Source organism: Caretta caretta, chromosome 4, assembly GCF_965140235.1.
Source record: "Caretta caretta isolate rCarCar2 chromosome 4, rCarCar1.hap1, whole genome shotgun sequence".
Taxonomy (NCBI): Eukaryota; Metazoa; Chordata; order Testudines; family Cheloniidae; genus Caretta; species Caretta caretta.
The window spans coordinates 108,131,432-108,159,273 of NC_134209.1; the positions used below are offsets into that span (position 1 = coordinate 108,131,432).

Here is a 27,842-nt window from a genome sequence, read left to right on the forward strand (position 1 = left end):
CGTTAGCAATATACAACGCTGGTGCTTACCCAGGGGACCCCATGCGGGAGGGGGCATTTTATTGTGACACTCTCTCTAGTTCACCTGTGCAGAACACAGAAGGATCTAGTATTATTTGGCTTCCTTTCAGCTACTGAAAAAAACAAAGGAATACTGAACCACTTACCTGATTTTCAGAGATGCTGAGCACTCACTTTCCATTCACATCACTGAAAATTAGACCACGAATCTGTTACTTTGTATCCCAGAAGATTGTTTCTTTCCTGAAGTCAAGACAAGCTTTCTTACAAAACTCCACAACTACATTTTATTTTATTTCAAACGTTGACAATGTTAGTCTTTGAAGGAAAGACTGAAGATCATGTTTGTGGTAAAATTCCTTTATTAATCTAGATTTCATTTGCAAATTCATTTTGACATAAGAAACCCTAAATGCAAATTACAAAACTGTATTCCAGTAAAAATGAGCATGATAGTTAACAGTAAATGTACAACTTTATACAAATAAAATTCTTTTTTTCATATTCTAATTTAAAAAATAGAAGTGTATATCCTCTATTATACACGTCCTAATAACTTTTACAACTGATAGCTGCAACCCTGTACTTTTATTACGTGCACTTTCATGGGTATCAGTCATTTAATTCTCATCAGAGCTTGCTCATTAGTTGAGATAGCAAGATCTTTTTCTTTTTAAAGAAAAATAACCTTGCTGCCACAGAACTGTGAAAAGTCAAAGTACTCTTCTTTTTCAGTGTGTTCTACTCCATCCTCTCTTCAAATTCTGTGAAGAGGGCTAATTACCATTCTTGAAACGTGAATTACGTTTAAAGATAGAAGCACTGGTCATGTAAATTCTATGTCTAATGCACCTCAGCACATTTACAACAACATTGGTTTAATAATACCAACACTGGGATTATTCTCTTATCCACACATGTTCTGCACATGTTTGATGAACACGTTGGATGTCAAGGTGGTTAAATTCCATCTCTTCACAGTAAAACTGAATTAGAATACACGTTCTGTAGGGCATGCAATGAATATCCCTTATATACAATGTATGGATTATTAAAATGGTCTCCTTACTAGCTAGTATGGGGCATCTATAAAACTGTAAGAATGAGGACTCCTGAATGACAAAGGTTTCCAACTTCTTAACCTCAAAAATGTACCACTATGACTGTGTTTAAGATGCCCTAACTAAGTCTAGAAAAATATTTAAAGTTTAAAAGAAATTGAACCACAAACTATAAAAGAAAAACAAAAGCATTTGTAAAAAGGACCATCGAAGTATTTTTATAAGTATTTTAAAAATCAGTTTTGCCTTACTATTTATATAATCCCTGGAAATCTGAAAGATGATCTTTAATTTTTTTTAAACAAATCTGTTCCTTTACAGAATCATGTTTCTTTCATTGCATGTGCATATACTGGTCTGTTATTGAGGTTTGCTCATGAATACTAAGCTGCTGACATTAACTTTTCTTTAGGAAAAAGTTTGGAAGCATTTTTTTAATTTAACAAATTGAGTGAACTTTATGAACAAGTACTTTTAAAAGAAAGGAGTCATGGCCTACTAACCTCTACAGTGTCCTGTTAAATAAAAGGAAAAGAAGAAACTGGTGCACATTTATTTTAACAGTCTATGTTCTTTCAGAGTGCTGGTGGTAATACTTTAAGGTTTGAAATTTTCACAGTAAAAATTATGTCACTGGTTTCTTCTTAAAAGGACACTGTAAAGGCTGGAAGTCCCAAAAATTTTACCTACTTCAAAATATTGTAAAATACAGTTATTTAAAACAGTTCTTCCCATTATAAAATAAATTATTGGGCTCCTAAAACAAAGGCTATAAAATGAAAAAAAGTTTCAATGTTTCTTCTGGACAACTAGGCAAATAATCCAAGATAGAGAGGAGGTTTTTTGTATATCCACCACTCCTCTTCCACTCTGGTTTTCTCCTCCTTTTTAGGTCACTATTCAGCAAAGCAGAATATTTAAGTCCCATTGCTTTAATGAGACTTAAGCACATGTTTAAAATGCATTGCTTAATTGGTACCTTACGGTTTGATCATACACCACTGAAATCAATGGAAGTTTGGCCATTGATTTCCATGGAGAAGGATCTATTTATCTTATGGTATGACACTACTGCCTATTATCACATTCAGGCCACTAGTGTACAGTCCAGAAGCATAAAAAGAACTCTGCTCTTAAGGACTTGAAGAGCAGGGTTCCTTTATATTTGAACACTTTGCCTACAGGAACAGGACAGAGAGCTAAAGTGGAGAGACAAACAGTGTACATAAGTACCCACAAACCAAAAGACAGTTATTACAGACTATGTCTACACTGCAGCTGGGAGGCATGATTCCTAGCATGGGTAGACAGACTCTTGCTAGCTCAGCTCAAGCTAGCATACTAAACATAACAGCCTGGACACTGCGGCACTGGAGGCATCCCAGGCTAGGAATACAAGCCTGCCTGACCCCCAAGGCCTCAATGGCACATACAAATGGGGTGGTGCGTGTAAATCCTAATATTTGTGCGCGTACAACTGTGTGTGAGCACAAAGAGTACTGTTTTGAAATTCCCCCCTCCCAAATTTACTGACATAATAACTTAAGAATATGAAAAATACCTCACATTCACCTAACAACATTATTTCCAGTGCATAACTCAATTGTTATGAAAATGTTTCATAGCAAAGCTTTAAAAACTATTATATTAAAGGAAATTTATGCCTCTCAATTTTCAAGGCTGTTACATACTATAATAAAAGCATATTTTAAGATGTTCCATTTTGTTCTTAAAATACACACTCAGTTTACTGAAAAATATCTTCTAAGTATGGGGGGGACAGGGGCAAAAGCATTATAAGCACATTTTCTGGATCCTGAAGAACCGCTAATGTCAAAGGAATTCTTCCTCTAATCTGATCTTTCCAGTTGAGCAATTACCACTACACTACTATAATCTGTTTTCCTACTAGAAAATGTGCTTGAAATGCCATGCAGTTAAAACATAATATTTACTACTGGAGAAGTACCAATTTTTCTCCCTTATTTATTTATTTTATTATACACAGATAAAATGTAGGCAGAGATGAGACTATGGGGTTATGTTTTTCTCCTTAAAGAATTAAGGTGCATTAATAAAATTTCCTAACAGACTTTAGGTCCCAATCTAGACTCCTTATAACACACAACTCCTATTGACTTCAAGAAGAGTTGTGTATGAATAAGGACAGCAGAACTGGCCCATATTTTCAAGAAACCACCACTTAAAGATCATGGCTCAGATTTTCAAAAAGAGCCTTTGAGTGTTAGGCACCCACCTGCCTTGGGTTTAAAATTTCCATGAGGGTTGGATACCTCGCTCCTTTGAAAATCTCAACTCAAAATTCTAAAATACACAATAATTATCTTTAAACAAGTTAACTTTTACTGTGTATATTTTAAAGTTACAAAATCCACAACTATTAAAATGTATTGGGCCAGAGATAATCTTAGGCTCTGTCTGCACTGAGAAGGAAGCAGTGTTTGAAAATGGGACCCTAATTTCTCTTTAAATCCTCATCTTTTGCTCAGCAGTATTGTAGGTCTATACTTCTCACATTGTTTAGCAGTACTGTAGGTCTGTACTTCTCATATTGTAATCTCTGTAAAAGGGTCTTCCCTTTGGAGTTACGAAAAAATACACTTCACTCTTACCATTTTGTTGGAAACACATGCTGACAAAACTAACTGCTATAAAATAAGTTGAAGACATTTCTAATAAAATACTGTTTTTGAAGTACATTAAGTTATAATTACTGACAGTGTTTAAAATTTCTAGTTTCACACCCCCCTTCTTCACATCCTTTTACTTCAGCATGACTTTCAGGCAGCCTGGTTTTATTTCTGTGAACCTGTTAAACGAGAAGAAATTAAGATTCAAAATTTATATTATGCCAGCACCATATTTCCTAGACCTAGAAAGTGAATAAGGTTGTCATCCAGGAGTAGGGTGACAAGATTTCCAAAGTGAAGAAATCAGGACATCCTCTATATAGAGAGTGGAAGGTTTTATATGGGATGGTTTTGGTATGGTAAGAGAGCTGTGAACAGGAGGGTTTTGGCAACTGGAACGGGAGAGAGAAAAAAGATTGTCCAATCCTCCTCCTTATATCTACTATGCTTTTATCTTTCCCACTCTCCCCTAGTCTTCTGAAGAAAAGCAAGTGTGGTACTCATCTTCAGAAAGTGAAAGAAGAGGATTCCAGTAACTGCCATCCTGTAAATCTAACTTCAACTCCTAATAGGATAATGAAACCAACATTAAGGGTGGGAAAAAGAAAGATCACACAATATTGATGGTAGGATTTTTCAGAAGTGTGTAGTGTTGACCAAACTCCGCGTCATGAATTTATAAAGTACAAATTTTGGTAGACAAACTTGGATTGATTTTAGACATTGTCATTTATCAGAGAGAGGTGTCTAGGGTGGCACTGCAGTGTTGATGTTAAACTGATTGTACTTCATCCTTTTTAGAGATCATCATTAATGAAGATGTTTAACGAACTTACAGATTATTCAGAATTGGAGGATTGTTAGGACAAAGAAATAAAAAGGGACCTAAAGAGATCAGAAACACGGTCATAAAATAAAAAATTAGATTCATTTTAGTAAAAAGCAAGGTAGTACACCTAAGGAAAAATAAGACAAACAGATTTTCAATGAGCTTTTTAACCACCTGGCAAACAGATCACAAAGTTAAAGACAAGGTGGTAAAAATCCTGCACCCTCTCAATGTGAGTGCTCCTCTATCACCTCGGTGCAGACATCTCTAATGACTGGTCAAAGAACTAAACAAAGCACAACAGGGAATAATACTGCCCTGTCAATTTGCTGGATGAACTAATAGGTATGTTCTCTATCTTATTTCTCGGATTCAATGATAGTTTAAGAGTATTCTGGAAAAAAAAAAGCTTATAGATTTTAAAAGTATGGGTAAGCATATGAAATGTTTGGCATGCGTGTGTACATCTTAATACAAATCTTAATTTTAATATGTTTCTAAGTATTTGCTTCCCTTCACGGACTGGTAATACTGATTGGAAATGGGTAATAGTGACAAACTGGGAAATATCTGTATTTTTTACGAATACGTGCAGGCTTCTGTGTGGTTGATTATGATGGGTTACTTGCTATGAGTTAACAATAGCAAAGATAACGATATCAAAGATAAAACCGCCTCAGGAACACACCTTCAAAGCAGCCAAGATAACAATGGCTGAGCCATTAATAGAGAAGAAACTACCAGTCTGGCTCCATCCAGGTTAGAATGGTTTACTCTTCAGAAGCCTAAACCTTGGATCAAAGGAGATCTAAAACCTCAAGATCCTAGAAAAAAGGAGGAAGGGTTGGGTGATCTGAGAAAGGCTCCCGGTGTGTGTCAGTGAAAAGCTCACAGGCAAGCAAACTCACATAGAAGGAGGGAGGTAAAAACTCCGGAAGTGCAGTCTGCTTCTCCCAACTCAAAAGACAGAATCAGCTGGGCTGAGGGGAAAACTTTAAAAGGTCTAAGTAATATCCACATGTATAGGCCTCATTATTTTTACTCTTTGCACCATATGCTTTGTATTGTTTGGAAATGAATACATTGTTTCGAAGATGCTGGTTCTGTACCACTGCAAATGCAAATGTGAGCTGTCACAGACTCCAAAAGGGAAACTCTTACAGATGCCAGTTGAACTTGCGTTGTTAACTTGGCTGGGGACTGGGGCTGCAGCCCAGACATCCAGCCTAAGAGTGGATGGACTAGGGGGTTCCTCCCAGGGTAAGATGCAGGAAGTCAGGCTTGTCACCTGAGGGATGTACTTGTGAGGGACTAAAAGGGGTCTTTGGCGTAATCTTGACAGTAACTCAATTATGTACACAAAAACAAACTCATCTAATGTTGTCATCTATCTTCCAAAGTAAATGTGGACAGAAGAAAACTGTATCGAACTTCCCTTATGGGACAGTTTTATGTCATGAAATTTTATCTTCACTGGAACTATTATAGGGTTGCCAACTTTCTGATTGCAGAAAACCAAACACCCTTGCCCTGCCCCCTGCCCTGAGACCCTGCCTTTCCCGATGCCCTGCCCCCATTCACTCCATCCTCCCTCCCCCATCGCTCGTGCTCTCCCACCCTTGCTCATTCACTCATTTTCACTGGGCTGGGGCACGGGTGCAGGAGGGGTTGAGGGCTCTCGCTGGGGGTGTGGGCTCTGGGGTGGCGCCGGGAAAGAGAGTTTGGGGTTCAGGAGCCTCCGGGCTTGGAGATGGGGCCAAGGGGTTCGGAGTATGGGAGGGGGTTCCGGGTGAGGCAGGGGGATGGGCTCTGGGCTGGGAGTGTAGGCTCCGAGGTGGGGCCAGAAATTAGGGGTTCAGGGTGTGGGAGGGGGCTCCGGGCTGGGGCAGAGGATTGGGGTTGCCGGGGGTGAGGGCTCCAGCTTGGGGTGCGGGCTCTGGGATAGGGCCAGGGATGAGGGGTTTGGGATGCAGGAAGGGGCTCTGGGGTGGGGCCAAGTGCGGGAGGGGTTCAGGCTCTGGGAGGGAGTTTGGATGTTGCAGAGGGCTCAGGGCTGGCGCGGGAGGTTGGGGTGTTGGAGGGGGTACAGGCTCTGGGAAACAGTTTGGGAGAGGAAGGGAGCTCAGGGTTAGGGTGCAGAGGGAGTTTGGGGTGCAGGCTCTGGGCGCTGCTCAGTGCAGGAGACTCCCGGTAGCGGCAGGCATATCCCTCTGGCTCCTAGGCATAGTGACAGCCAGAGGGTTCTGGTGCTATGGTTCCCGGCCAATGGGAGCTGTAGGGGGTGGGTGCAGTGTGCAGAGCCCCTTGACTGCCCCTGCGCCTATGATCCGGAGGGACATGCCAGCCACTTCCAGAAACCACAAAGAGCTGGCTGCTGCAGCCGACCAGACTTTTAGCAGCCTGGTCTGCAGTGCTGATCGGAGTCGCCAGAGTCCCTTTTTGACTGGGCGTTCCAGTCAAAAACCGGATGCCTGGCAACCTTAACTATTAGGATAGTTGATCTGCCTTAATTATTTTACAAATTGTATAGTTTTCTAAAACACATTTCAGTGTTTAGTTAGCTGAATGTTGTTTCAAAATATCAGTAACAGAAATCTAAGCTCACCTGAAGTTGTGGCTTGTGAGGTATTTAGTGGCTGCTGGTTTGATACGAGCAACTCCTCCCTGGCTATGGTTTCCTCTTCCCGTGATCACACACAGATATGGTTTACCACCAGTCTGCTTGTACTCTGTTACAGGAGGAATTGTAACGGTTAAAATGTTCTCTCTGAAAAGACTCAGCATTTAACAGAACTTTCTTATCCGTACATCTGAAAATTTTCACCACAGTGATTTATAATTCTGTTTTCCTACATTAGCTTTAACTGTTAAGTATGCATCATTACCATCCATTTTTCCTCTGGCATAAGAAGTAAATTCAATTTGCCTTTAGAGTTTAAGAAAAATGTCTGAATGAACTGTTCAAATCTGGACTATATCTTGAAACCTACACATTGTGCTCTGTCACTGAAACCTCATGATTTTATTGCAACATCATTCATTATTCATGTCAGACCTGTACTTGGAATTTACAGCCAGTTAGAACATAAGATAGTAAAAGAGCACAGTAAAAAACAGATCTTTTAGTACAGAACATGTTTACAAGAACAAACTCATCATGAACATGAAGCAAAATTCTTAAATCTAAACAAATCATATCAGTTTTGCACGAGGAAATTTTTTAACTGAAATAATTTTCACAAGACACACACAGATAGGACGAGACAGAAACATGAAACTGTACATTAATTTTTAACCTCTGAATCAAAGTCAGACTAGCAAGGTAGTAATTTCTCAAACATTGGAGTAGGTTCTTGGGAACATCCTAAGGATCAATATAGCATTTCAATACATCAGTATGGGCTCTAACTTGGGCTTTTCTCTAGGCCTTCGCTAGTAGTCACAAATCTTCTGCCTCTAGAAAAGGTGCCAGTAATCTACTATTACTATATCCTCTGGATGGGGACTACTGTGGGAGGGGAAGGAAGAGTTGAATTAATCTGGATTTTATAACTAAATAATTGGAGGTGCTAACTTTTTCTCTTTCTTTCTTTCTTTCTTTCTTTAAACTGAAGGGAACACTTACAGATTGGAACTTTGTATAGGAGCTATCCTAATCTTGCTCCTCCCCTTTATCTACTTCTTTTTCGTATTATCTGTGATCTTTGACAACTTTCAAAGCACCTAGAGTCTAGGATGGGTCTCTTTTTATGTAAACTGAAACAAATAAATAAATATTTCAGAGTTAGGCGGCTACTGAGCAAGGACGACTCTACCAGCATTCCAGAGCTGCTGACAATAAGTATTGAGCTGAGGGAAATTAAAACTCTATGGATTAATGGGAAAATATACAGTATGTTAGTAAGCAGGGGTTCAGGTTTATAGCAGTGGTCACCAAGTGGTAGACTGCGATCAACTGGTCAATCCTGGAGCCTCTGACAGTCGATCGTGATCTCCAGCCGCTAAAAGTCCGGCAGCATAGTGGGGCTAAGGCAGGCTCCCTGCCTGCCCTGGCCCCGTGCCACTCCCAGAAGTGGCCAGCAAACCCCTGCGGCCCCTGGGGGTGGGGAGGTATGCCACGGGTCTTCGTGCACTGCTCCTGCCTGCAAGCACCGTCCCCGCAGCTCCCATAGTCCAGGAACGGGGAACTGTGCCCAATGGGAGCTGCAGGGGCAGTGCCTGCAGGGAGGGCCAGCACCCGGAGCCATGTGCCCCCTGCTAAGGGCTGCAGGAGCAAGCTGACCACTTCCAGGAGCGGCGTGGAGCAGTGGCAGGCAGGGAGCCTGCCTTAGCCCCCCTGCGCTGCTGCCCAGGAACTGTCCAGTGGGAGCCTGCACCCCTCCCCCACCCCAACCCCCAGCCTTGAGCCCCCTCCCGGAGTTTGCATCCCGCACCCCCTCCTGCACCCCAACCCTCTGCCCCAGGCTCAGCCCGGAGCCCCACTCCCACGCTCCAAACCCCTTGGCCCCAGCCTAGAGCCCTCACCCCCTCCTGCACCCCAACCCCCTGACCCAGCCCGCTAAAAGTGAGTGAGGGTGGGGGAGAGAAAGCGACGGAGGGAGTGGGGATGGAGTGACATTCATACCCCTTATATTTCCCTGTTTATAAAATGTATTCTTTCTACTTTGGCCTCCTGAGCGTAGTGTCAAAAAGAGAACTGTGTGTGTGGATTATTAGTTTATTCCTACCGTGGCTTTTCTCCTGTAGTACTCTGGACAAGTGATTAATGGCTTCATCTACATGAAGACCATGCAGATCCAAAACATTCTCAGGCAGCAGGGATGCATTTACTTTCTCAAAGATTTGCACAGCAGCATCATGGTTTGCTTCTTTCATCTTCTGCTCATGAAGGCGACCCTTTATTCATAAACACATCAACTGTTAAATTTTAAGACTTAATCTAAGCTCCATACTGGTTAGCAGGATTCAAGATGACAGCACAAGCAGGGTGTTTTTAAATTTCATTGCATCAAACTGTGAACTATAATCACAACTGAAATTCTGCAAGTGTGTCACTAAAACCTATTTAGAGGGAGTCATGTGCTGATTTAATCAAACTCGTTCATGGGACACTGGTCAAAGCTTGCACAGAGAAGAGATCAGAATGCAAGACAGACAAGAAAACGAAGGAAAGCCAGAGAGAAAGAAATAAACAGTATAAGATGTCTACATGAACACTAACATAAATCCCATTCACTGTTGAATTTTAACTTGTTAGTTAATATTCTATCCTAACAATGGTATTGTACTTTTTGAAAATATTAGCTGTACATTCATTAAATCAGAAGTCTCAAACAATTGGCCCACAGGCCAGAACAAGCCTCTCAAATATTTTAAATCTAGTCTGAGTCTACAGAATGTATTCATTCAGATCAGACTAGCCATGCAGTTGTGAACATTTCCTCCATAGCTGCCAAATCTCCTGGTTTACTTTATGAAAAATCTTCCATGATGGAGGCAGCACCTCTATCAGGGGAATAGTGCAGCCTGCTAAGGAGAAGAGGGTGAAGAGACAAAGAACAAGCACTGGAACTGTCAATACAGAAGGGAGCAGCTGAACAGAAACAATCTTTAAAAAAAATTAGAAAGATGTTTTAAATAAAAAGAGGTTTGCAAAGGAGATATTAAACTACAGACCCAAGTGCAGACTTACAAACATGTATTACCTATGCAGTGATTTCTGCAATGAGTAGCCTGAGTTATGAGAGTCTATCATGGACCAGGAATCTGGAACAACCCCAAACTAAGAGCCCAATCCCATAGACCAGGAGCAGGCAAACCTTTAGGCCTGAGGGCCACATCGGGCTTCAAAAATTGTATGAAGCGCCGGTTAGGGGAGGCTATGCCTCCCCAAACAGCCAGGTGTGGCCCAGCCCTCGACCCCTATCCGACCCCCCCTCCTTCTCGCCGCCTGACGGCCCCCCTGGGACTCCTGCCCCATCCACCACCCCCTGCTCCCTGTCCCCTGACCGCTCCCGGAACCCTTGCCCCTGACTGCTCCCCACTGCCCCATCCAAACCCTCCTCTCATTCTTGATTGCCTTCCCAGGACCCCTGCCTCCATTCAACCCCCTATTTCCTGCCCTCTGACCGCCCCGACCCCTATCCACATCCCTGGCCCCTGACCACCCCCTCGAATTCTCCTGCCCTCTATCCAACCCCCCTGCTCCCTGCCCAGAGCACCGGTGGCTGGCGGTGCTACAGCCATGCCGCCGCACAGCACAGAGCACCGGGTCAGGCCGGGCTCTGCAGCTCCACTGCCCCGAGAGCTCACAGCCCCGCCGCCCAGAGCATTACGCCGGCGGTGCTGTGAGCTGAGGTTGCGGGGGAGGGGGAACAGCAGGGGAGGGCCCAGGGCGAGCCTCCCGGGCCAGGGGCTCAGGAGCCGGGCAGGAGGATCCTGTGGGCCGGATGTGGCCCACGGGCCGTAGTTTGCCCACCTCTGCCATAGACACTTACTACTCACTAAGCAATACAGCTGGTATTGTGTCTGCAAGATTGGGCTCTTGGTTTACAGTTGTCCCGCATTTCTGATTCATGATATCTTGAGTATTTCCTGTAACTGCTATAAATTTACTTCTGTTTTGTTAGTGCAATCACTTCATCTAAAACCCTCAGATACCACCACTATAGGGAGTGTAGCACCAAAGAGTGACCTTGAAGGTGTCTGTAGGTACAGTTTTAGGAACTGTGGAAATACTCTTAGGATATTGGCCTGATGGTGCAATAAGCAGAAGAAGAGATTGCAGGTGACATTTTGTCTTAAAGTTTCTCTAGTGGCTGACCAGTATTAGTGGCAGATTCAGAGATACCAGCCCTGCAATCCTCACTTGCAGGGGGCTGCAAGCACAGGCAAACACCAGTAACATTCAACTCTCAAACTCAGGCTCACAAACAAAATCTAGTTTTTACAATTTTTGCCTCAAATTGAAAGTACAAAGAAAAAATTAAACACAAGAGGCAAGTATTTCACAAGAGTGAAGGTAACAGTTAGCTTTTCCCTAAAAGCCCTATAATGAATTATTTTGCAATTTTATAATAAATTATTTATAAATTTCACTTATAATTTGTGTCCATGATGAAGAGGCAGGATAGTAGTTGAAATTATATTTCTGTCCAATAATCATGCAGAAACCACTATTTAGAATCTTCCTGAACAAGACATAACAATATCTAGATTAGAAATATAACAAAGCCACTTTTTAAAAAAAGAATCAGATACTAAATATTTTAATAAAATTTCTCAACTCACCAATATGAGTAATGGGTATTAAAATTCCACACAATATGTATAAAATATTAAATATTCTATTAGAAAAATGTAGAGCTGTCAAGCAATTAAAAAAATAATCGTGATTAATCATGCTGTTAAACAATAATCAAATACCATTTATTTAAATATTTTTTGATATTTTCTACGTTTTCAAATATATCAATTTCAATTACAACACAGAATACAAAGTGACAGTGCTCACTTTATATTTATTTTTATTATTACAACTTATTATTACAATTTATTATTATTATTATTATTATTTTATTATTACAACTATTTGCACTGTAAAAATGATAAACAAAATAAATAGCATTTTTCAATTCACCTCATACAAGAACTGTAATGCAATTGCTTTATCATGAAAGTGCAACTTACAAATGTTTTGTTACATAACTGCATTCAGAAACAAAACAATGTAAAACTTTGGCGCCTACAAGTCCACTCAGTCCTACTTCAAACAAGTTTGTTTACATTTATGAGAGATAATGCTGCCCACTTCTTAATGACAATGTCACCTGAAAGTGAGAACAGGCATTTGCATGGCACCGTTGTAGCCAGTGTCACAAGATATTTACATGTCAGATGTGCTAAAGATTCATATAGCCAAAATAATATAAAGTGAGCTGTCATAAATATAAAGGGAAGGGTAAACACCTTCAAAATCCCTCCTGGCCAGAGGAAAAACCCTTTCACCTGTAAAGGGTTAAGAAGCTAGGATAACCTCGCTGGCACCTGACCAAAATGACCAATGAGGAGAAAAGATACTTTCAAAGCTGGACGGGGGGGGGAGAAACAAAGGTTCTCTCTGTCTGTGTGATGCTTTTGCCGGGAACAGAAAAGGAATGGAGTCTTAGAACTTAGTAAGTAATCTAGCTAGATATGCGTTAGATTCTGTTTTGTTTAAATGGCTGATAAAATAAGCTGTGCTGAATGGAATGTATATTCCTGTTTTTGTGTTTTTTTGTAACTTAAGGTTTTGCTTAGATGGATTCTCTATGTTTTGAATCTGATTATCCTGTAAGGTATTTACCATCCTGATTTTACAGAGGTGATTCTTTTACTCTTTTTCTTCAATTAAAATTCTTCTTTTAAGAACCTGATTGCTTTTTCATTGTTCTTAAGATCCAAGGGTCTGGGTCTGTGTTCACTGATGCAAATTGGTGAGGATTTTTATCAAGCCTTCCCCAGGAAAGTGGGTGTAGGGTTTGGGAGGATTTTGGGGGGAAAGATGTTTCCAAGCGGGCTCTTTCCCGGTTATATATTTGTAAGACGCTTGGTGGTGGCAGCAGTAAAGTCCAAGGGCAAAAGGTAAAATAGCTTGTACCTTGGGGAAGTTTTAACCTAAGCTGGTAAAAATAAACTTAGGGGGTTTTCATGCAGGTCCCCACATCTGTACCCTAGAGTTCAGAGTGGGGAAGGACCCTTGAAATGAGCACTGTACATTTGGTATTCTGTGTTGTAACTGAAATAGATATATTTGAAAATGTAGAAAAACATGCAAAATATTTAATACATTTCAATTGGTATTCTATTGTTTAACAGTGCAATTAATCACAATTAATTTTTTTAGTTAATCACATGAGTTAATTGAGAAAACTCGACAGCCCTAGAAAAAATATTTTATAGTAACAATTCTATATCACTGTATAGTAAAGATGTGATGAGTATTTCAAAGTTTTAAAACTTTCAATAGAAATTTGCATTATATAAATATTGGTTTTACAAAAGCCTTCAGAGAAGTGCAAAACTACAATCTACTTTCTAACCAATGAATGCATCTGTGATAGTTGGGGGACTTCCCAAGATTTGCATATTTTGGAAGGTTTAATAATAAAGCAAATCCAAAACGTGCAGTTGGTGAATTCATGTTCAAATCACATTCAACTGGGTACTTAGTACATCCTCAAATCAAAACACAACGCACTTTTTTCTTTTTACCTGTTGTGCATAAAATGTTGCCACAGGCTTCATACCCATGCGATAGGCCTCCTCTGCTTTTTTTAAGCATTCCTGTTTCTTTTGCTGGTGAAGAAAAGCCTCTGCTCTAAAGTCATCATACCCAGGGTACTCAATGTCTTGGAACACCATCTCATTCAGAACATCTTCAGCCTCCTTGGATTTTTTTGCCTGCGACAGGTAACATTTGCAATAAAGGCCTGGTCCAAATTCCATTGAAGTCCACTGCAAAGCTCCCATTGATCTCACTAGAGCAGTATCAACTCCTAAGTGAGATTACTTGTGTCTGAAACATGGGCTATGTGATATTTATTCATTGCAGTATAGCAAATACAAACTTATTGCAAGAAAACAAACTTGAGAGAAAATATTAACACATTACAAGCAAAACTGTAATGTTTTACTGACAGATCTGTGACAAGTGAAAATATCCCCCATGTTTGTAGTCTCTGTTTGTCAGGCTAATGCGTATATACAGGAGTACGTGTTCAATTTCCTTTTTTATTACACCTCTACCCTGATATAACGCGACCCGATATAACATGTGTTCGCATACAATGCGGTAAAGCAGGCCTCCCCCTGCCCCTCCCCCCAAGGTCTGGGAGGCAGGAGCTGTAGGGGGGGCATTTTGGGGGGCCCCACAGGCCCAGAGTGGCCGGGGTGATTAGCGGGGGGACTGGGAGCAGCCCGCTCCACTTCCAGCCGTGTCGCTCAGGGGAGGGTCTTGGGGGAAGGGATCCCCCCAGCACTCACAGGCAGCGGCGGAAGCGGAGCAGCCCAGCCCCAGACCACTGCACTCCGCCAGCTCCCAGCCACGGCGCTCCGCTTCCCGCCGCCGGTGAGTGCAGGGGGCATCCTTTCCCCAACCTCCCTGCACTCACCAGCAGCGGGAAGCGGAGCACCATGGCTGGGAGCTGGCAAAGTAGAGCGGGCTGGGGCCACGTTGCTCCACTTCCTGCTGCTGGCGGTGAGTGCCTGTCATGGGGCGGGGGTGTGGATAGGGGTCAGAGGAGTCAGGGACAGGAAGCAGGGGGGCTGGGTAAGGGGTGGAGTCCTGGGGGTGATTAGGGACGGGGGGTCTCTGGAGGGGGCGGTCAGGGGACAAGGAGCAGGGGGGCCAAAGCTAGTTCGATATAACGCGGTTTCACATATAACGTGGTACGATTTTTTGGCTCCTGTGGACCGCGTTATATCAGAGTAAAGGTGTACTAAGAAACTGTACAAGCACAAGTAAGCAAATTCAATAAGGACAAATGCAAAGTACTACATTTAGGAAGGAACAATCAGTTGCACATGTACAAAATGGGAAATGACTGCCTAGGAAGGAGTACTGCGGAAAGAGATCTGGGGGTCATAGTGGACCACAAACTAAATATGAGTCAACAGTGTAACACTGTTGCAAAAAAAGCAAACATCAGTCTGGGATGTATTAGCAGGAGTATTGTAGGCAAGACACGAGAAGTAATTCTTCCGCTCTACTCCACTCTGATTAGGCCTCAACTGAAGTATTGTGTCCAGACAAATTGGAGAGAGTCCAGAGAAGAGGAACAAAAACGATTAAAGGTCTAGAAAACATGACCTATGAGGGAAGATTGAAAAAATTGGACTTGTTTAGTCTGGAAAAGAGAAGACTGAGGGGGGACATGAGAACAGTTTTCAAGTATGTACAAGCTTGTTACAAGGAGGAGGAAAAAACATTGTTTTTCTTAATCTCTGAGGATAGGACAAGAAGCAATGGGCTTAAACTGCAGCAAAGGAGGTTTAGGTTGGACATTAGGAAAAACTTCCAAACTGTCAGGGTAGTTAAGCACTGGAATAAATTGCCTAGGGAGGTTGTGAAAATTGGAGATTTTTAACAGCAGATTAGATAAACACCTGTTAGGAATGGTCTAGATAATTAGTCCTGCCACGGGTGCAGGGGACTGGACAAGATGACCTCTCGAGGTCCTTCCAGTTCTATGATTCTATCTCTAAGAGGATGGTGGAGCTAATGACATCAGTTGAGGAAATAGCAGTCCCTGCTTTCAGTTAAACTGAAGGATGGTGCCTTGGTAATTTCCAAAAAGGCCTTTTAAATATTTCCTTATTTATAGAAATAGATCCTTAAAATAAATACCCCTTGGGAAGGTGGAGGAGGGCAGCTGATCAGGTGCAAACTTTCCAATTCTAGACTGGATTTTTCTGATTGATTTTTCCGATTGATTGGAATGTTCTAAGCGCCCCTTTTCCCTGCCCAATCTCAATATTCACTCCATGAAGGAAGGGAGTGTGCATATGTGGCTGAGAAAATTAGGCAAAACACCAAAACTGCTAAACTTCAGAATAATAGCACTTTATGGTTCAAGCTTGTTAGATAATAAAGACAGGTTAGTACTGCCCTTCTAAAAATCTCAGTAGAACTGAGTGTTCTTTAATCAGTGCTTCACATTCGAGGAAGAAGCTGTCAAAAATATCCACATTCACTGTGACAAAAATACAAACCACAAATGTTGCAGCAAAATGTGTACTTTAACACTGATGACAGGACTTCAGTATATATATTTGTAATTATGAAAAAAATTGGCTTGTACCTTTTTCTCTCGGTTCTTTATAGCACTGCAGGAAGGGAGAGACTCACTTTGCTGAGCAATCTCTTGAGCTACAACCGTTTTTACAAGGTCTGCCTCCAGGACACAGTTCAGAAATTGCTCGGTCTGTTCTAAGGAGTAGCTGTAGAGAGTCAATAAAATATCAATAACTTTGCATATATATTGTCCCAATGCATATTAACAGCAGCTGCATTTGTTAAAATATGTACAGTAGACCTTCATATAGCTACGGGAGTAAATGCTATCATAACGGTACTGGAGTTGTCATTTTTCTACTCAGTAGTTCAGCAAAGTTCCTTGTAATACATCACCAGACTCAGATATTCATTGCACTTATACTTGCCTTGGTGCTAACAGATGTACCCAGTGCCATTTGACCACCAGTAATTAAAAGGGACAGACACTGCTAAAATTTGTAGAATCAAAACTGAACTTTATTTGTGTTTGCAAAGGTTCATGGTATTCTTTGTGTGCATTTTAAACAGAAGTGCTCATTAAGAAAAAAATAATCATAGACAATAGTCCAGCACTCACAACCTACACTACAACAACAATCATGTGCGTAAGTGTGGCTGAGGAAATAATTGTGAGAAGAAAACAGATTTCATTTTCAAGCTTCTGGGAATTTATAACCAACAGTAAGAAAAGTGACTTTAAAAAATCATGAAGAATATATTGACATTGTACCTTTGAACATTAAGCAAACTATGTAATACTTAGTCTTATTTTCAATCAGCCTTTGCTGTATAGATTTATGGAAGAAATTAATCCTGTTCTTACTATCACAACTTTGGTAGTCCTTCTCATTTTCATTTTGCTCAATAGGCTGATAAGAGGGAGACTGTTTTAAATCAATGAGGTGTTGTGAAGAAGCCACAAAGGCAAAGATACCAAGGAAGGAGTTAGGAGGGAAACTTGTGAGGAAAGAAAGAAATGAAAACAAAGATACCACAAAAGTGGAATTGTGTGGGCTTGAAAGGGAGAACAGGATCCCTAAACTTAATGTAAAAGGTTAATGGAAACCAGTGAATGTATTCAGAGAGGCCTGTGAAATGGCCTGAGCAGTGGATGAGAAAGGCTATTTTAGCAGCAGCACTTTAGATGGACTGAAGAAAGTTACAGAGAGGTGAGAGAGAGGAGGTGGCTGCAGCAGTAAAAGTGAATGATGACCAAGGTATGGACAAGTGCTTGAACTGCTGAGATGGAGAAAAGGACAAATTTTAGAAATGCTGTAGAGAAATAACTTGCAAGCTTTGATGACAGCCTAGATGTGTAGGGAGAATGTGCAGGAAGCAAGCAACCCGTGTGAAGAGGAAGATAGTTGGAATGGTCAAGGGTGATAGCAAGAGAAGGAGAAGGGAAGTTTTAGGAAGAAAGATGGACCTCAGTTTTCACAATCTTGAGTCTCAAGTGGTAGCTGGACATCAAGGATAAGAAGCTGAAAAGAATCAGATGCAAGAATGGATGGAAGGAGAGATGACTCTGCCACGGCCTGCTTCATAGATGCTGTGGTAAGGAGTAGAGAATTAGCAGCAAATGTTAGGCCACGGTAGATTTTCCCTCTGGCTGCGTGCCACTCTCACTGACCATACTATTCCCATTACTTGCCAATATCTCCAAGTCAATTCTTAGGATGGCTGCTCCTTGAGTTAGCAGAACCACTGATAGAAAGTGGCTCCAGTCAGTCAACATCATCCAAGGAAGGTTGTAGAGGGAAAGTGAGGGAATGAGAGAAGAGTCTTCTCAAAGTAGTAAAACAAGACTAAAACAAGTGAAAACATGTATAAATTTGAAAAAAAAAATCTGCTGTTAAGGACCACGAAGTTTGGCCTTTAATTAAAGCTAAACTTTTGTTATTTTGGATAGAACCATTCTTTAGCAAAGTATTAACTTTTTGGGCACTTAATTGTGACAGAATAACCATGTACTGTATGTTATTACTATGCAGCATTTTACAAAGGAAATATTTAAAGATCTCTCACTTGTTGTCCTTGAAGATGTCCATTAAGAAGTTTTGGTTTATGGTTGGGAACATCTCAAAGAGTTGCTTCTCCTTCAACCTGGCAGCGCAGTCTTTTCTAGCCATGGAAGGAACATGTTTCTAATCCAGAAAGTAAAGTAAGTGGAACGGTAAAATCATCATTAGAGGAATCTACATTAATAAAACTGATCCAATAATGTAACTAATTTGTTATGACCAAAAAAATTTATTCACTACCTAGGCACCTATCATGCTAAAGATTTTAATTACATATAAGGATCAGCCACACACACTCATCTGGTGCACAGAAAGCTGGGACAGGCATATCATGCTGTGTGATACTGTATTGCCACAGTCTGCAATCATTGGAAGTGACTAAGCTAGAGTTCTCTCAATTTAAACTGAGAGAAGGCAGATGGCACGGTATTTTTCAAGAGGGACCTTAAATTTTGGAATTTACTACACTGTTGGTCTATAAAAGTCCAAATTCCTGAACATTCCAGGCATGCTGTAAAGCCCATCTTTTTTCCCCTCAGGCAATTGGGCAAGGAGCGTACTGAGTGTTTGGGGTTGAGCTATGGTGGTTTTATTGACGATGGGAAATATTGGTTTTGTTTTGAGGCAGGTATCGGTTGTTTCGATGTATTATGCATTCAAATTTCAGAAGTCACCTAAAGCAGTGTTTCTCAATGACTGGCCTGTGGACCAGTACCAGTCCCTCAGATCTCCCTGACATAGTTTGGGAAGGCAGCAAGCCAGTCCCTGGTATCAAAAAGGTTGAGAAACACTGACCTAGAGGACATGATATGACAGGTCTTTAATTATAAAACTGAAAATTGCAGTGCTCATATAAAAGAAGTGATCAAAACAAAACTGAGCCAGATTACACCAAGCTGAAATCAATCTTTGGACACCATATAAGCGTAAGGAAAAGAACCCACAACACTCTGCTTCAGAAATACAGGCTTATAGTATTTGAACGTCAATGTCAACAGAAATAGGGACATTTTATTTTTAGGACAACTACTTACAGGGCAACAGAATTACAAAGAAAGACATAATTGCACTAGTCTGTCATTGCATCCATGAAAGGAGAGTAGTGCAGTTAGTTAGATCATTGAAATTGAAAACAGGGGAAAACTAAATGGAAACTAAGAAAATGGAAAAGAACAAAACTTTAGGAAATAATAAGTGTGTGCCAAATTGAGAGAGAATTACATCTTAAATATCCTTTAAATATGTCAGCTGTCTGGAATGTTGTGGGTTTTTTTAAAAAGTATCACAAGCAATTAAATCTCTTTTTGAACAAGCATAGCATGGTGCTAATTACAAATTTTTGCATGGCTGTCTCACAAAGAATGCATGAAGTCAATTTGATAAACACATTTCTAAAAGTAAACAACCAAAAATGCAGCTCAGCCAAATGCAAACGCTAACCTGTACACCAAGATATAGCGTGATCTGTTTGTGAAACAATTAAGATATTAAACTTTCAAATGACAGATTTATTTTAAAAAGAAACATCAGCTGGCTTTTATCTAGCACCTTAAGTAAACTCTAGCTATCAAAAAACAATTAATAAAATTAGTTAACATCCATCTCAGAAACTCAGCACTAGTCAGCCTGTACAAAGACAGGCAACTATAGAAGCAAAATATGGCTTCTAACCATACCAAACTGTGTGGGGGGGAAAAATCAGTGTGATACAACTTAGACATCATAAAAAGTGGCAATATTCATACCAGGTCCTGTTTCTCCTGTAAGGCTGTTTCTTCAGACATTATTTTTCTGAGTGATACTCTTTGAGTCTGTGCATTCCAGTGATCCATAAAAGGGAAAATTTCTGATGTTGCTAGATTTTCGCTGTGTGTCTCTGTTGATGATCGAGAGGGCCAGGCCATTTTCTTCCTCTGAAGTTTACTGTCTGTGCTCTGAGATAAGACTGTGTCGGAGTCATCCAGATCTAATTGGTCAAACAGTACAAAAGCAACAAAAATCTCAAGGTGACAAAATGAAAAAGTCAATACATTTAATTAAAGCAAAGCCAGAAATAATTAAAATACATTTCACCTTACTACATTTTCATTAATTTATTAATAATCTAATTTTATTTAAGCAACTTATATTTTTAGCAAAAATAACATTACAGTGCTTCAATCTTCCTCCTCACCCTCTCCCCCACAAAGTTTATCAAGCTTCATTTTTCTTCTAACTAATAAAAAAGCAACAACCCAGGTGGAATTTTTAAATGCTGGAACCTAACTTACACCTGCAAATAAATAACTGCATATGACCATGTGTGGGATTTTTTATATTCACAGTTACCTTTGTGTGTGTATATATATATTGCATCCACAACTTATGAACAGATATTTAACTATTCGGTCATGTGTTTCTCTTGCGATGTTAATGGCACAGTTTAGCTATTAGGCAAAAACTCTTTTTTAGTCAGAAGGACCAGATTGCAGCTTGAAGTCACAGCCCAGGTTGTGGGTGAGTAGAGAGGGTGTTTGCTGCAGAGGAAGGATTCCTCATGGGGAGCTGAGGGACTGAATGCTTGATTAGCAGATCCATCACCACTTGAACAAGGGTCACATGCATTACCTCCATGCTGGGCCAGTTCTGGTGACCAAGGTGAAAGGATGGGATGCTCACTAAGGCCATGGCCCCTCCCACTTTCTTCTTGCAGAAGGGTAGCCCCACTTGTAGCACTAGCCTGGATCAGTGCCTCTTCTACCCATGGAGACTGTATCAGGCCCTTGAACATCCATACAGACGCAGTCACAATCTCACCCTATGCATTTTGATCCCAGGTAGACATGAGTAAAGCCAATCCTCAGAGTGCTTTAATGCTATTGTTATAAGTCAGTGGTTTGTTTATTTTTATTACCACTGCTAGGGTTGTACGATAATGGTGAGTAGCACATCAAGTCCACTAAATGCAAGCTGAGCTTTACAAATGAAGCAGTTGATTTTCAACAATTTGCAATTTTTTAACCTTACTAGTTTTAGTTTTCGAAAACTAAGCGTTATTACAGTAATTTAAGGGAACAGTACACTGTACCTTGCATAAGCAGCTTATAATATTCCTCTTCTTTCCTTTGTCTCTTCTAATTACAAATATTAAAAAAATCACATTAGTGAACCACAGATATAGGTTTCCCCCTGATGTTAACTCAACAGATGTTACTTTTCAGGTAAACAGGTTTTAAATTCCATTACAATTTTTAAACTTTTTATCTGGAAAAAATGTGTATATATCTAAGATAAGAAATACATTAAGAGGTAAAGTTTTGAAAATAATACTATTTTTCAAGTGACAGATCGAAGTAGTGGTAAGATATCAAATCAGATCTTATAATTAAATTAAGGATTAGACAAACCAAGAGAAGATTGTACCAAAAAATAAGATGCAGTTTGAAGCAGTTTTTCTTCTTACTCTGGCTGAATTCATGATGACATGAGACTCTTAGAAAGAGAACCTTTCTCAATTAGTTAATATAAATATATTTGTTTTCTGTACATAATAGGTAATGTGCACTGAGACTTCCTCTTAAAGAATAAAATCAAGGCTTTTTAAGGTCAAATGTCATTGTTGGTGGATGGTTTTAAAATTCATGTTTAAACAATGGGCAATACATAATAATAGATTGGACATTAACTGATCTTTTTGTGAGAATGTGTATGTTATGATTTTCCCCCCCCCATCATTAATCTAATTTTTGCTAATGGTATGCCTTACGGTGTGAAATTTATTCTTCTCTGAAATCCTTCTCATCTTATCCCCCCCAAATCTGAAAAATGTCAAAGATTTCCTCTTCCTCTCCTTCCCTCCAAAAATGTATTTTAGAAGCAGTGGGGCACTGATGCTCATTTTGAAATTATACTCCATAGTTTGTTTTTATGTTGTATTTTAAGAGACTGGTATTATATTGCCTTTAGGTTTTATTTGTTGCAGGGGCAGGTGACACTATGTAACTACAATAATTATTTCCTCTGTGCTACATGTCCACTTACCCTATGTATTTTATAAAGTATAGCTAATACTCTCACTGTTACAGTAAATATATAAAATACCTTATATAAATATTTAAACAAATGAAGAAAGAGAAACAAATAGATTGACAAAGCCCAAGTGTAACTTCTTATAAGAAAGAAGCCTACCAACCATAATAGATTCTTTCCATTTCTCATGAATCACTTTGGCCAGATTCAGATCTATATGAACCACATAATCCTCAACAGTTAGTGATCCTTATGGAAGAAAGAAAATATACTCATTAAAGCACTGTACAAAAATTAATCCTATCAAGCATAGCACTGTGGCTTACCACTAATTAATTTACATTTAGGAAATTTTGCATAAAAATGTCATGCCCGAAAACTGCAGTGACTGCCAAGTTAAATATAGACACTGAGTTCTGAGCCCTCACCCAACAGGATTCATAAACCAACACAATCTGGAAGGGGCGGGAGAGGGCAAGTTAATATTAATCGCATCTTGTTTAAACCTGACTATTGGAACGACTGGCTCTTTTATACCCTTATAATTTTTAATGCATATTCTTCTTTTATAAGTCCAACCTAGAATTTAATGTCTTTGCAGTTAACTCTGAACCTTGTGACCAATTGTGATGCTGTATTTTTCCCTTATTTAATCTCTCTCCTTGGATAATCATCCCTGAAGAATACATCAGGCATTAGTGTCCTCATTGTTCCCTGCATCATACCCAATTTAGAGAAGCATCCTCCCTAGGAAGCATAAAAGCCAAGAAACCTTTCTACACTAATCAGACAGCAAGAGTGACTATGGTAACAGCATAATGTAATCTTTCCCCGGCACACCTACGTGATACTAGTACACCTGTCAGTTTCTCAAAAAGAAAAGGAGGGTGATATAGAGCATGCAAAGAAAGGGGACAAGTCTGAGAAATAGTAACACCGCGCTCCCCCTTTTTACCCCAACCCAAGAAAAAGTCTTTTTTTTTTTTTGCTCACAGCCAAACACATCAATAAATTATAGATTCAAAATGTTATATCAAAGTTTCTAAACTTTATGAAAAATCATTTCAAAGATTACTAAACCTCGTTTTGTTTTTTCAAACCAAGTTCAAGATCAATCAAACCTGTGTACTACCGTATTGCTATACGGGTCAGAAACCTGGACCCTCTTACAGGCAGACCTGGAGTGGCTAGAGGCATTCCATTTGCACAGTCAGCACCAAATCCTGAGCATAAAAAATGGTTTGATATTGTGCCAAATGTCAGAGTCTCATAAAGATCTGACTTTTCTTCAACCCCCCATTACATTCAAAAGTGGTGCTGCATGCTCTTCAGCCATGTTGCCAGGATAGATACATGTTCTCAAACTCTCCATGATCCCACGAAGGGATGAAGGCTCTGACCCTACTTGCGGGGCCACCCTAGAGATTTGTGATTTGCAGGATTGAGCCAGATCTGAGAACTTCACTAAACAACGCCTGTGTGATACCACCAACCATGGTCACTCTGGCCGGCACAACAGTCCCCAGTGGACTTTGTGTGTTTGATGATTATTTTGTTTTTTCTTTCTTTCTTTCCATTTTCTCTTGATCTCTCCCCTTTTAATTCTAGATCTTGATGCATCTTCAGGTGTTTTCAATGCACGTTTTTTCTCAGACTAATTTTTCACTTAAAAAAATGTTTTATATTATTTTCTCTCTCTCTAACTTTCTTTCATTTCTAATTTGGCATCTCCCTTCCCCATTTACTTGTCCTGTCAAAGGTTCTCTCTCTCTCTTCCTTTTCCCAACCAATCAAAATTTTTCCTCATCATTATCTACCTCTCCATCCTGGGGAAACAGAAAGTAGGTTCTGCTCCAAGCCAGACAAGTGGAAATATTTTCTTGTGATACTCTTCAAATATATATGTGGGCAGAGACAAAAAATTTAAAAGGAATGATAGCTATCTTTGCTGCTATATTTTATGTAATGTTCTGGTTCAGTTCAGTTTTTAAATGAACAAGAGCCTTTGAATAGCACCACAATATCATGAGGAATTCAAAAGTAAGCATAAATAAATAAATTAAAATAGTTTAAAAAAAAGAACTACATTACATATGTATTTGTATTAATAATTTTTCATGTCCTTACCTGAGTCAATGCCAACTGGCCCAAATATTTCTTTCAGCTGAAGGGCTAGTTCAGGAGGTAATGCCAATTCTAGGCAATTTATATTTATGGATCCTGAGGATAATGAACTAGGGTTCAATAACTTGGTTCTATCTTCATCCATATTAGAAGGTTTGCTTTCTTCCCTATCACCTCCAATTGATATCATAGGATTCCCCTGAGTTTCTTTATAGGTTTCCAGTTCTTCTTCATCACTTGCATAGCTCTTCAAAGGTGCTTGATCCATTTGCAGTAACGGAAGAATCATATTATTTACTTTGGAACTCTCTTGATATGTTTCTGAAAGTTTATTGTCTATCTCCTTATTTAATTTGGGTTTCAAAATTATTGGAGCAGTGTTAAACTCCTTAGGGAAAGTCACAGGTAGACATAAGCCCACATCAAACTGAGACACCACTGGTTTTTCTTCTGTTTCATTAACAAGGCTCATCACCTTTGAGTTTATTTTCTGTGTGTCTGAAACAGATTGCTCAATGATATCTGTTCCTGTATCTTGTGCCTGAGTTCTGGGAGCAATATCATTGGTATTTTTGAGTTTTATGGAAGCACTCGGTGGAAGTCTTGTTAGTGAGTCAGATATTTTAACATCTGTCTCAAGTATGTCTGTAGTCTCACTCTCTGCATAACACACTGATAAATTGTTTTCTGAAAGTTGAGTGATACCATCAGTCATAATTATTTGGCTGGTTTGTTCAGAATTTTTAAGATTCTCTCTATAGTTTGTATTTGCCTTGAATTCAAGGTCTGGGGTACCTAGCTCAGTTCCTGCCTCCTGCAAGCATTCAATGTCTTCGCCTTTACACAACTTTTCATCAGAATCCAATAGCAGGCCTGTGGCCCAGACAATGTCCTTGTTACATCTTTCATATAAGTCCTTCAATGCATCAAATGAAAAGGACCCAAACAGCTTACAAAGAACATTCAGATTTTCAGATTCATCAATACTGATAAGTTCACTTTCTTCTACATACGTGCTTTTATCATACATAACTCTATAGGGGATTTTTTCTTGAGAACTTGAAGCAGCATCCATGTCTTTTGGTCTGAACGCTTCTAATCTGCCATGTAATACTTTGGTATTCTCGGAAATAATATTCTCAGAAGTAATAATTTTCTTTTCTAATCTCCATAAGAGCGCGAAATCCTGTGGCTCAGTCTGTGAATACCTGCTTGGTTGTTTACATATGTGTTTTTTAGGTTTCTCTTCCAGCAAATTAAGTGTAGACAACTGTTCTTCTGGTTTGGAGAGGGCCACACTGCTGTTGGTAAATGTGAGGGCTAATTTATGATGCTTCCGTGTTCTTTTATTTTGTTTGGGCTTTTTCTCACTGATACTTTCACTAGCTACTCTTTCAGGTTCTTGAAAATTTGATTTCTCTGTCTCCTGTAGCTCTTCAGTGCTCACAGATGTTCCATGAAGCACATCCACTGGGTCAAGAACATTTTTGTGTATATCACATTTATTATTTCCAGCTTCATCAGATTCACTTAGACTTCTCTTTGATATTCTCCTTGATCTATTTTGCCTCTGCCGTAAAGAGCTCATAGCAGGCCAGTCTCCCACCATTTGCAATTCTGGGGTAACTGTATCTGCACCAAGAACACAAAAAGAGTCAGAGGCTAAATTTTCTTCCCCCTGTCTTTTTTCACCAGGTAGTACTTCCTGCTGAATATCTGCCAGGTCCACTTGTGCCTTGTGTGAATCAAGAAGATGCTGGCTGGTTGCTTTATCCTCTTTATCACTCTTCATAGAAGATTTGTCTATTCTTCTAGTTCTTTTGGTTCTCTGCCCGATTGTTTGTTCTACAGGCCAGTCACCCAGAAAGTTTAATAATTCTGGCCTCACTGATACATCCAAAGATGAATCATTTTGTTTCATAATGTTCCTTTCACGTGTTAATACTGGTTCTACTGCAATTTCATTGTACTGATCTTTTTCAGTTTGAACTTCCACAATCTTGTCACTATGTTCTTGAATATGTTCACAAGAACAGATATGCAAGTGTGTGGTTTCTTCAGATTTCACCTCATCAGTTTTACTAGTTTCTGTTTCAGTAATTCTATGTATTTCTTCTCTCTTTATAGCTTTTTCCCCCAAAGGCACTTCCTTTTCTTCATAATCTGATAAACTAATATCCACACCACCTTGAATAATGCTATTCTCAGAAACGTGTTCTCTTAAATTATTTTCAATTTCCTCCTCTTCTTTTCGAAAATATTTATCACCTAAATTATTATTTTCTAGTGCTGAAGATATAGCAGATACATGTTTCTCCTCTTCAGCTAATTCAGGAAGCTTCAAAGCTGAAGCAAAAAGTCTCTCTTCTTTCACGTAAGCATGTACCTCTTTTTGCCTGTAAGACAAATAATTAAACAGAAGACATTTAAAGAAAACTTAAAAGAAAAAAAAAAAACTAACAAGCTAACCCCACTTCCCTACAAACCTCTATTCTGGATTGGGTACTAAATAAATTTAAATTAAAGCTCATAAGCTCTTTAAACCAGGATCCCATATTTTAGTTTTGGATACTATACAATCATTGACCTGAGAGATATATAAAATGTTCACATGCTCCCAACCCATGAAATCTAGGGAGAGGAACACAGGTTAAAAAGAACTAGCTCAAATCTGAACACTCCCCACGAATAAAAAAAAAACAGCACAGATTTTCACTTGATAAGGGCCCCTCCTTGATTCCGAATAGGGATTACATTTTTCTCTTTCCATTAGTCTATCTCCCTCTACCCCAACCTGCAGTTTCCAACAGGAGCACTAGCCTGGATAATATTCCCACCTTTGCAACAGATATGGTGACTATGTTCAAATATCATGAGTTTCATAGCTTTCCCAAACTCAGATGTTCAATAAAAACTCTAGAAATTAACAGGTAAGGGTTTTAGCCAGGTCCCCATTGCCATATGATGTTTTACAATCCATTGTAATTCCATTTAATTTTCACAGCCCACCCGACTTTAACAGTACCCCCTAATTTGTACAGAAATGTACGCAAAAAGTCAAAATAATAAATAACTAGATTAAAATGAAATCCCGTTTATTATCACTCAACACAATTAATGTTAACAAGGTGAAAGGAATGCAAGTCAAAACAGGGAAAGAACAGGCTAAAGATTGGATAATCAAAAATTCGGATAATCCAGAGAGCGGCAGGGCTGACAGACAGGGCTCTCACTGCCTGGGGCTCAGGCTGTCAAATCCTAGTTTAGTTAATACAGAGAGACAGATAATGGAGGCTCGGATAAACAGAGTTCT

The 27,842-nt window shown here is 39.7% G+C and overlaps 1 protein-coding gene across 9 annotated transcripts in view; it reads right to left on the minus strand.

The window, feature by feature from the left end:
* Positions 1-364: 364 nt before the first annotated feature.
* N4BP2 (NEDD4 binding protein 2) overlaps positions 365-27,842 on the minus strand; it is a 116,192-nt gene continuing 88,714 nt past the window's right edge. For all 9 annotated transcript variants that reach the window (XM_048848528.2, XM_075127966.1, XM_075127968.1 and 6 more), the window contains 10 exons: positions 24,533-26,925; positions 22,569-22,654; positions 21,465-21,510; positions 20,143-20,363; positions 18,402-18,520; positions 16,402-16,540; positions 13,814-14,002; positions 9,289-9,457; positions 7,167-7,290; positions 365-3,911 (listed from right to left, as the gene is read on the minus strand). In XM_048848528.2, the coding sequence (XP_048704485.2) occupies positions 3,866-3,911; positions 7,167-7,290; positions 9,289-9,457; positions 13,814-14,002; positions 16,402-16,540; positions 18,402-18,520; positions 20,143-20,363; positions 21,465-21,510; positions 22,569-22,654; positions 24,533-26,925 (3,532 nt within the window). In that variant the 3' untranslated portion in view covers positions 365-3,865. The remainder of the gene's footprint in view (positions 3,912-7,166; positions 7,291-9,288; positions 9,458-13,813; positions 14,003-16,401; positions 16,541-18,401; positions 18,521-20,142; positions 20,364-21,464; positions 21,511-22,568; positions 22,655-24,532; positions 26,926-27,842) is intronic.